This window comes from Aedes albopictus, chromosome 3, assembly GCF_035046485.1.
Source record: "Aedes albopictus strain Foshan chromosome 3, AalbF5, whole genome shotgun sequence".
Taxonomy (NCBI): Eukaryota; Metazoa; Arthropoda; class Insecta; order Diptera; family Culicidae; genus Aedes; species Aedes albopictus.
In genome coordinates this window covers 217,942,006-217,953,034 of record NC_085138.1, presented here as the reverse complement: position 1 = coordinate 217,953,034, position 11,029 = coordinate 217,942,006, and the positions used below count along the sequence as shown (strand labels likewise).

The 11,029-nt window shown below is 43.4% G+C and overlaps 1 protein-coding gene across 1 annotated transcript; it reads left to right on the top strand.

Moving 5' to 3' along the window:
- Nucleotides 1-3,450: 3,450 nt before the first annotated feature.
- Nucleotides 3,451-7,689, top strand: LOC134290610 (uncharacterized protein K02A2.6-like). Its single transcript, XM_062857777.1, has 2 exons — nucleotides 3,451-7,089; nucleotides 7,477-7,689. The coding sequence occupies exons 1-2, from the start codon at nucleotides 3,451-3,453 to the stop codon at nucleotides 7,687-7,689; spliced, it is 3,852 nt and encodes a 1,283-aa protein (XP_062713761.1).
- The last annotated feature ends 3,340 nt before the right edge of the window (nucleotides 7,690-11,029 follow it).

The following is an 11,029-nucleotide window of genomic DNA, read 5'->3' as shown; positions in this document are numbered from 1 at the left end:
CGTCGTTAGTGCCCTATATCACCAATAGCTTTTTGATGGAACGCCATATACCTCACTTCCTAACTCCCTCAGAGGACAAAGAGGAATTCCTTACCAACCCTGATAAAAAAGATCATAGAGATACAGCAGAATGTATTGTTACAATACGCTGAAATGAATGGTAGTTTCCATTAATTCAATTGTTTAAAACGGTAGAGTAACAACAGACTCTATTGTTTTCCACCATAGCATGTATTGTAAATGTCACTTTACAATAGAAAATGGGGGTTGTTATGTATCTTTACCATAAAATAAATCCAAATTTTCTGGAGCAAATTGAGTCAACTATAGTATACCATGCAATTTATAGTGTTTTTATTATTGAAATCTCTAGTGCCATAGATTTTATTGTTCACGTATTGTAGTTTCAGTAAAGCATTTTCAGCAGGAAAATAAGTACACAATATAATTTGTTGTTGAACAGTCAAATTTATCATTATTTAATGGTAGTTTATGGTGATTCTATTGGAAATTTTTATCAGGGAAGGCATCTCAGTGTGTACGAAGACATGCGCCCAGATCGGTAGGAAGGGCTCAGCAAAAGCCAGCTTATACAGTAAAATCAGCAACTGGAGGCCTGTGCAAGTCAGAGACACTAGTTGCGTTGGATCTTCTTCGCGAAATCGCGAGCATTCATTTTTGCATCTTCGCTAACCATTATTCGCAAGCATTCGTTTTTTTCATTTATGCTTCGCGAAGAACACTTTAGCAAGTAAATGAGAGCAGTGAGCGAGGAAGTAAGTTGATCACTTTTGCAGACCACATGCGACTCCCATTCGTTCATGGTACTCACTCCTCCATTCGTCCACTTCGTTGCTAGTGCATTTTGATAGTTGCGTTGCGGCATCTGGTTGGAAAAGACCTGGCATCAGGTTTTAAAATTCTACGCCGAAATCCGGATTTTCCGCAATCCTCGGTGACCGCACCGGTTCCCCCTCTCAGTAGGAGGTGATTTTTTGAATCAAATTAGCCCAAGATTGCTAGAATCAACGACAAAATGGCAAAAATATGACCATTTTTGTTTAGCAGGTACCAGGGTAGCATGTTAGCTAGGATGCTGTGCAGCGGGTGCAGTTCACGAAGCTAATCGTGGCGAATGGTTTTCTGATCTTCACGAAGAGCACGCATGCTGCATCGAAGCAATCATGTCTTCGGGCCATGAAGTTTTTTTTTCAGTCGTAACGAGCGACGACGAAGCTTTGTTGATGACTAATAAAACTCAAGCATTGGCAACTATGTTCACTCACAGTTCACATGTACATGGCGAAGCAATATTCATCGCCCTTCGCATGTTTCATCAGTGTTTAGCAACATTCACACTACAACGCCGTCGAATCGCTAACAGATGTAATCTGTTGAGTCCGGCGGAAAATGGGATGAAAAGGGAACTCCTGCATTTCGTCCTCGGTGTTCGACATACAACCACTACTAGAAGAAATCAGTCACAAAATCAACATCTTTCGTTGAAGAAAAGGAGATGTGGTAGTTTAGCAGACCTCTAAGTAGGCGGTGTATTTAGAAAGATCATTATTAGTAGAACTGTCAAGAGAGAAACACCACAGAAACCATGAAGAAATATGTACTCTTCAATACGCCCACGTAGTATATAGAACTATAAATAAATAAGTTTTATTAAAACATCCAACAACAGATTTGCTTGAGTGTATGGATAGAAACAAACTTTTTTTTTTTCTCTCCCTTTTTGGCACAGACCTACTGGTCCATATCGAGAAACAAACTTGAATGAGGGATGATGGATTCTGCAATGATCAGGTGCATGACTCGCTGCGAGGCACAACGTAGAGGCTTTGACAGAATTGACCAATCCAAATTTCTGTGTGGTAGTGGTTTGTGTTCAGATTTCCCGTGTTGATCTATCTGTAAGAACTTTGTAAACATCTTTTGTTCTCACGTATATGAGCCTCTGCACGAATCTGGCGTACTGCTCACTCCCACAGAAAATTTGAAAACAGTTCGCACAGTAAAAGTCAAATGTGACTTTTACTGTGCGCGGTGTTTTCAAATTTTCTGTGGGAGTGAGCAGGACAGGGCAAATTCGTACAGAGGCTCATGGATAGGCTTGCATTTGGTTTCGTGAGACATTTTTTGGACAACTCAATTGTGAAGGTGAAAAAGAGAGCGAGAGAAAAACGGCAGCAGCTCGATGTGCTCGGTGAATGAGCGCTGCAGCGTCGTAGGGCAGTTAAACGGGTTTTGAGAAGTAAAGATCGTTGAATAGTGTACTGCAAGCACCTGATCTAACCTCACTTTGTTTGACAGTTCAGCGAGCTTGTTTACAAGGTGTTAGAAATTTTAACGAGCGGCGAAAATTGGATTTACGTTTTCCGTCCCGAATCCATTATGATACGGAAATATCGATCATTTTCATCTCTACTAGTACAAAACCAATCGTCTAATTACCGTTTTACTGAAATTGTATCGAAAAACAGTTTTGCCGGATCTCCGCCAGAGACTAAGTCCATGTAAACAAGCTCGCTGAACTGTCAGTGCACGGCTTCGTGACGTCATCTTGCAGTATCCTATATTCATCCAATCACATTCGCCCAATTCAAGCATAATTTTTCGAATCGACGTATCTAACTTTTTCACTAATCTGAGTAAATTCATGGTCAATGTTGACGACCATTTCACTAAAAGTTTTTTATGAAAAGACTTTTCATAAGTTTTTTCGTGCTTAACATCACCAGGGATATTGCACGCACTAGGTAAGGAACAAAACCTCCCGAATAAAAAATACAGTAGAAAAACCGAACGTTGTATTGTAACAGTACTATTTAAAACCATATTTTTACAATAGACACCACTGTAAAAATAAAAATACAAAAACAATAAAATGTAATGTAGAACCCAATACAGTATATTGTAAATAAGATTTTTACAATAAACTATACGGGTGGTTAAGTATCGTAACAATATAAAAAAATATTTTTCTCCATATATATTTTTTTGCAAAACCATACATTATATTGTAAATGAATTGTTATAAATACTGATACGTGGGTTTTAATAAACCGTACATTGTATGGTACACATATTGTTATATCCGAGCAGCGATTCTGGCAGCACTGGAGCTGTCAACCGCACGAGCGCAATCACTCGTGCCAACCTCCCAACCACAACAACTTCCGCAACGGGACCACACCGTAGTGAAAAGATCACTCTGTACCACCATTTCGAAGAGTAAAGACGAATAAAGTTGTAAGTTTGTAGTTACGCGTTTTGCCTCTCTAAATTACAATTCCGCCGGTCCGAATTCGGCTCTCCCGGTAGTTCCTGCGCCCAGTACACAATAGTTTGGCGACGAGAAGTTCGGAGCTGCGCGAAATTCCGGTATTTGTGTGCTGAAAAGTTTCGACATCGCGTTCGGCTGGCTGCTGCATTTTTTTTTCCATGGTGGATCCACGAGTCGGTGGAGCTGGCGGCGGGGCGGCTGCGGCTGCTGCTGCCGGTGGCGTTGCTGTGGTACCGGTTACTTTCACGTTTGAGCCGTTCAATGCTGCGACATCGAAGTTTGACCGATGGTTGGAGCGGCTGCAAGTTTCTTTCCGGATTTACCACGTTCCAGACGCCGACAAACGCGATTACCTGCTTCATTACATGGGCGGCGCTACCTACGACGTGCTCTGCAACAAGCTGAAGAACGAAAAGCCTGAAACGAAAACGTTCGACGAACTTGTGGCTCTTCTGAAGGACCATTTCAGTCCGGTTCCTTTGGAAATTTTGGAAAATTTCAAGTTCGCGAGCCGCAAGCAGTTGGAGCACGAATCCCTGAGCGAGTACCTGATGGATTTGGAGAAACTCGCCCAAACATGCAACTTCGAGGACCACTTGGACAAAGCCATCCGGAACCAGTTCGTTTTCGGAATCCGGAACCGTGTGATACAGTCGCGGCTACTGGAAATTCGGAACCTGACGCTGGCGAAGGCAAAAGAAATCGGATTCGGAATGGAGATGTCTCACCGCGGAACCGACGAAATGCATGGTTCCCGATCGAAGAGCGAGGTGCAGCACATCGAGCACGGATCCAAGAAGACGAGGAAGAAGAAGAGTTTCCAGTCGTCGAGTCAAGCAAGTTCCCACCACCAACCAAGCAAATCGGATGGACGGAAGAAGCAGTGCTTTCGCTGTGGGGACCCAGACCACTTCGCGGACAAGTGCAGGCACAAGTCGACTGTCTGCAACAGCTGTAAGAAGAAGGGGCACCTGGAGAAGGTTTGTCTCTCGAAGGCCAAGGAGAAGAAAGGGACGGATGATGCACACCACCTGGAGGAGCCGTGCGTCATCAAGGACGTTTTTCATCTGAGCGCGGTTCAAGGTCTTGCGGGTAAGTTTCTGTTGAATTTGACGATTAATCACAGAGAGCTCACATTCGAGGTCGACACCGGATCGCCCGTATCCCTCATAAATGTACGTGACAAACGACAGTACTTTAACGACTTGGACATTCTCCCCACGACTACACGGCTCGTAAGTTACTGCGATAATGATATCGGTGTACTCGGTAAAATTATGGTAAATGTTGTTGCCAATGGTGAGGAGCTCACACTGCCTCTGCACGTCGCAGAATCTAGCAGGCATCCCCTGCTGGGACGCGATTGGTTACTTGCCATGAATTTGGATTTCAATCGCGTTTTCAGACCCGGTACACATTCGGTTTCTTACTGTGGCGGCAAGGATCAATCCACCGCCAGTGCGTTAAATGCTTTGCTTGACAAGTTCTCACATATTTTCGATGAACGTGTGGGTAAAATTGAGGGTGTACAAGCTTCGTTGACTGTTCGTAAAGATACAAAGCCAGTCTACGTGAAGGCAAGGCCAGTTGCATTTGCGGTACGGGACGCGGTCGATAAAGAGATTGACCAGTTTGTGGGCGATGGCATCTGGGAAAGGGTGGACCACTCAGAGTGGGCCACTCCTGTCGTTGCAGTGAGAAAGGCTGGCGGTAGGGTACGATTGTGCGGTGATTATAAAATCACATTGAATCCGCACTTGCTTATTGATGACCATCCTCTTCCTACAGTTGAAGAACTGTTTGCGACTGTCGCCGGGGGAGAGACGTTCTCTAAACTTGATTTGTCTCAAGCCTATTTGCAACTTGAGGTTCGCCCGGAAGATAGGGATTTGCTTACGTTGAGTACCCATAGGGGTCTTTTCCGCCCTACCAGGCTTATGTACGGTGTTGCCTCCGCCCCGGCCATATTTCAGCGTTTTATGGAAGAAATCCTCCAAGGTATACCCGGCGTTACCGTCTTTATTGACGATATTCGTGTCACTGGGCCGGACAGTAAAACGCATTTGCTTCGACTCGAGGAGGTGCTGAAGAGGTTGGAAAAGTACAACTTGCGTGTCAATAGGGACAAGTGTGACTTCTTCTCAGATCGGATTGAGTATTGCGGTTACATGGTCGACAAGGCGGGTATCCATAAGCTGCGCGATAAGGTTGATGCGATACAAAACATGCCGGTTCCGAAGAATAAGGAACAAGTCCGGTCCTTTGTTGGGCTGATTACATACTATGGTCGGTTTTTCCCAAACCTTAGTACGATTTTGTATACGCTCAATAACTTGTTGAAAGATGACGTGCCTTTTGTCTGGAGTAAGGAGTGTGAGAAATCGTTCTTGTACGTCAAGAAGGAAATGCAGAGTGACAGGTTCTTAGTCCACTATGATCCGTCGCTTCCGGTGGTTCTGGCTACCGATGCGTCCCCGTATGGTATCGGGGCGGTCCTCAGTCATCAATACCCTGATGGAACTGAGCGACCTTTGCAGTACGCCTCACAGACTCTTACCCGTACGCAGCAAAAATATTCGCAGATTGACAAGGAAGCTTATTCGATCATTTTCGGTGTTCGCAAGTTTCACCAATACCTCTACGGTCGCAGGTTTACCCTTGTCACGGATAACAAGCCCATTAGTCAGATTTTCTCAGAATCCAAAGGACTCCCAACTATGTCCGCAATGCGCATGCAGCACTATGCGGCATTTCTACAGGCTTTCGACTATAGGATTCGCCATCGCCGGTCATCCGATCATTTCAACGCCGATGCCATGTCCCGATTACCGGCACCTCACACCGACCCCGAGTCGGAGATTGAAGAGCCAGATGCAGTTGAGGTGAATGCAATTCAGACGCTTCCGCTCACGGTTGATGAGTTAGGTTCAGCTACCCTTTCTGATGACAGTGTTCGTGAGTTAGTTCGTGCTTTGAGAACGGGGAAGGCAGTCGACGGCAAATTTCGATTCGGCGTGGATCAAGAACAGTTCGGTTTGCAGAAGGATTGTTTGATGCGTGGTAGCCGTGTATATGTCCCCCCGTCGCTGAGAGTGAAGGTTCTTCGTGAACTTCATTCAACGCATTTCGGTATTTCCAGAATCAAGTCGCTTGCACGTAGCTACTGCTGGTGGGAAGGCATAGACAAAGACATCGAGAGTCTTGTTAAGGATTGTGCTTCGTGTCAGGCTGCTAAGGCTAACCCACCGAAAGTTTCGTTCCATTGCTGGGATACACCCTCCGAACCGTTTCAACGGGTTCATGCGGACTATGCCGGTCCGTTCATGGGTTTCTACTACCTGATTCTGATAGATGCGTACTCTAAGTGGCCCGCGGTTTATGTGGTCAAGAACATGACTACCGAAACCACGATTCGTTTTTGCAGGGAGTTTTTCAGTACTTACGGTCTACCTTCTGTTTTTGTAAGTGACAATGGACCTCAGTTCACCTCCGCAGACTTCGCCAACTTTCTGAAAATGAATGGTATTGTGCACAAACTCAGCGCACCGTACCACCCTGCCACAAATGGCCAGGCAGAGCGGTTCATACAGACGATGAAGTCTAAGCTCAAATCTTTGAACTGCAACCGTTCTGAAGTGCACGGCGAAATCTGTAGTATTCTCCTATCGTATCGAAAAATGATTCACCCTGCCACTGGATACTCCCCCGCGATGCTAGTTTTTGGTCGCCAGATCCGGTCTAGGCTTGATCTTATGATTCCGTCAAAGGATCCGAACCGAAGCGAAGTTCAGTCTAAAGTAAGGGAATTGCAAGTGGGTTCTAAAATAAGTGGGAATTCGGGATTGTTAAAGAACGACTTGGTAAACTCCATTATTTGGTTCAACTCAATGACGGACGTGTCTGGAAACGCCATATTGACCAAATACGTAGTGTTGGTGCAGGTCTCTTGAGCTCTCCAGCAGATGCAACTTTTTCACGCGGCGGAGAGATCGGTTGTCGTATTTTCCAAGACAACGCTACCGCAGTAGCTTCTGACATGCCGTTGACTACAACACCGGAAGAAAACATACATGCTTCCGCTGACTTGACTCCTGTTCCTAATCCGACCGTTCCTAACCTTTCAACGGGCATCCAATCGCCGATTTCGAATGGAATGGCCAACACTGGGAGATGTGCAAATTCAGCGGGCTTGCCGGCAGATCAAGGACTGCGTCGATCGCAGCGGACGACCAAACCTCCGCAGCGGCTCAACCTGTAGCGAGAAGCTCGTTTCGCGGGGAAGAGCTGTTATATCCGAGCAGCGATTCTGGCAGCACTGGAGCTGTCAACCGCACGAGCGCAATCACTCGTGCCAACCTCCCAACCACAACAACTTCCGCAACGGGACCACACCGTAGTGAAAAGATCACTCTGTACCACCATTTCGAAGAGTAAAGACGAATAAAGTTGTAAGTTTGTAGTTACGCGTTTTGCCTCTCTAAATTACAATTCCGCCGGTCCGAATTCGGCTCTCCCGGTAGTTCCTGCGCCCAGTACACAATACATATGGTTTCAAACAATAAAATGTACCGTAAACATATTGTTTTCAATTGTAGTTTCACTACTGGTTATACATTTAATTAAATGGTTCTCTTTTGTTATGTTGTATTGGTTTACATTACATAAACCATATAATGTTATATTATCTTGTCATTTTCCTCCTGTTAATGGCATCTTAGGCTTACTAGCATTATGAGAATGCGCTTTGGGAATTCTCCAGAGCGTTTTGGATAACCCTTCATATTGGATCGCCCACGTCTAAGTCTGAGTCGAGGTCTGAGTAGTCTCTGATTGCATTAACAGTTGAAGCTTAGGCTCCCATGCCCCACCAGCCAGATAACTGGGTTTCGCAAACTAAGCATTATTTGTGGCAACACTTTGAGCGGCATGATGGAACTATGCCGAGCGCGCTAAGTATTATTAGACCACTAATGTAGTTGCATGAAGTGGGTGACGAGGTACATAAGTATCATTACAGCGTGCTTAACCGTTATTGCAATATTGAGGCTCCAGTTTGACTAAAGTTTGAAATACACGGAAATACATAACAACTCATGAGAAAACTGTTAAGTTCGATTCAAGTATAAGTTAGGTTAAAAAGCGAACCCGCAGACGAACCTATATTAAAAGTCATTTCAGTGTTCAGTCCAGTTCATGTGTTAAAGATGGCTCTACGTCAAAGATAAAGTTTGTCAATCGCATTTGATTCGATTGTGGTCGAAGGCAAGTTCACATGAGAGAAGAGGAGAAAATTCCCCTGAATGCAAATACAGAAATAATAGTGTTGAACTCATCCACTGATTTACGGTTATCTGACCTGCATCATTCCGGGTTGGCCTAGATTCGTATTTGTCTCATCGCACTCTACACACCTAGCCCGCCATATCTCTTGGACCCCTGCTTGGACCTGCAGTTCTTAGAATAGGACATTTGGTTTACCACTGATTTAAACATGTTATTGATTTTCAATTGATGTTTCAACTTATTCACTTTTTTCTCTTTCCTATGAAAGCTTTCCTTTGCATCAAAAAAGTCACAAACATCAACAAAACAAAGCACGGAAAAAATGTTAAACTGAATAAATCTGGTGTTCGATTTGAATAGGTCGAATCTGCATATGAATCACAGCAAACATACGACCTATTCAAATCGAACACCAGAAATAATTAAAAATTCACGGAAAAATAATGTTTCGGAAAAGTGAATGGTTCAAACGTAAGAAAAACAGTATAATATAGTGATACATAAAAATCCAATGTAAATGTATAGTATAGCGAACCATTTCATCACAATACACTTTATTGTAGCTGGTACACTGTATGGTGCAGAAATGGTTTTCACCATACACCCTATGGTTAGTTTTTATCCGGGCTACTCATTCCATATCATTTTCACAATGAATTTTGACAAAAATACACATACACCGGGTTGGTTCGAGATACGTCATGCCAGATACGTCGCTTTTGTATGGTGCCAGTTTGGTGTATCTGTTAATTTTGATTTTGGCTAGATACGTCGTTTGGTTTTCTCATATATCAAAACGGTGTATCTATCAGTAAAGTTGTAAACATCAAAATAGTTAGATACGTCGTTTCGAAAAATATACTTAGTTAAACAAATTAAGCAATAAATCATCAAACAGTGATGTGGATTCTTCAATTTGCTTTATGAATCATGCATGCAGCAGTAAACCCTGATTTGTTTACATTCTCGAGTTACGTCGGATTGAAAAGTTATGCTTAAATTGGGCGTGACCGACGTTGGAGAGCTGCAGCTGCAAATCGAGTATTGTGCGTTTAGCACTAAATTGATTTCCGAAAAAACTTCATTGACTTCCGCTGCCTTTCCTATGCGTTAAACATTACGTCGGAAGTAGTGCGCTGTATAGAAAACCAGATTTACTGTACAGCGCACTACTTCCGACGTTACGTTTAATGCATAGGAAAGGCAGCGGAAGTCAATGAAGTTTTTTCGGAAATCAATTTAGTGCTAAACGCACAATATTATGGCGGCAAATTGTTGATTCAGTATTTCAGTATTATCATGAATTTGATGTTAACTAAATAAATGAAAAATGAACGTCTGATCAATTTCGACCCGAAGATCAATTTGACCGCGGTACGGTACTTAAAAACAATTTCATGCTTAAAACATAATATTTTCTAAAAATTATCATTTGTCATATAATTTAATTTTCAGAAAATGTTTCTCTTCTCTCGTTCTCTCTCTCGTTTGTCGGGTGAAGATCACTGCGTCCAGATTTTAGAACTATTGTGATATACCCTTTTGCTGTGAGGTACGCAAGTTATCTCAGTAACATGTTTGTCACTGAGATACCTTAGTATCGACTGAACTCAAGACCATCTATTATTGATGAATAGAGATCCTGAGTTACAGTATGTGACTCCCCCATTCTGGCGAGCTTAGCTTTATGAAGCCAACCACGTCCTTGGGAGATAAGATCCATATGTCAGCAGGCCCTAAAAAGGGCTTGCTGAGAACTTTGAGCCTACGCCTAGCAGAGGATGTTTTCTGATGTTTCCTTCTCCTCGTCACAGAAGCGGCAATTTGAGGTTTGGATTGCTCCGATCTTTTGTAGATGGTATCTGCAGGGGCAGTGTCCAGTTATTAGATCGGTGTAGATGTTGAGATCCCTTTTGTTGAAACCTAATATTTGTTGGATTTTCTTGGGGTTAATCGTTTCGAGCCTTTTGGATTGACTCGTATGGGGAAGTACATTCCAGTTTGATGTGATTTGACTGACCATATATTTGTTCAGTTCCATTTTACAGAGCTGAGATCCCGCAGAAGGGCTTAGGGCCAATAAACCTTTCATTAGATCCATTCCTGGCTAGCTCATCAGCAATCACGTTTCCCTCTAGACCTGTATGTCCTGGGATCCAATATAGGTAGACTCGATTGCGTATGGATAAGTTTTTCAAAGCCAGAATGTATTCCCACACTAGCTTTGAGTTACAAGTGTAGTTATTAAGCGACTTAAGTGCCGCTTGGCTGTCAGAGAAAATACATATTTTTGCAAACCTATACTTTCTCCCCTTTCTCCTCAGGCATAATAACACGCATTCTAATATTGCATATATTTCCGCCTGAAATACTGTGGGCCACTGTCCTAAGTGGACAGAGATTTTTGTTCTAGGGCCATAGATTCCGGAGCCTGTCAGATTATTCATTTTCGAA

What these genes read in the sequence shown, in the direction of transcription:
- LOC134290610 (XM_062857777.1), top strand. Translation starts at nt 3,451, where the DNA reads ATGGTGGATCCACGAGTCGGTGGAGCTGGCGGCGGGGCGGCTGCGGCT. An exon ending in GAAGCGAAGTTCAGTCTAAA is followed by an intron (nt 7,090 to 7,476) that starts GTAAGGGAATTG and finishes GTGCAAATTCAG; the next exon opens with CGGGCTTGCCGGCAGATCAA.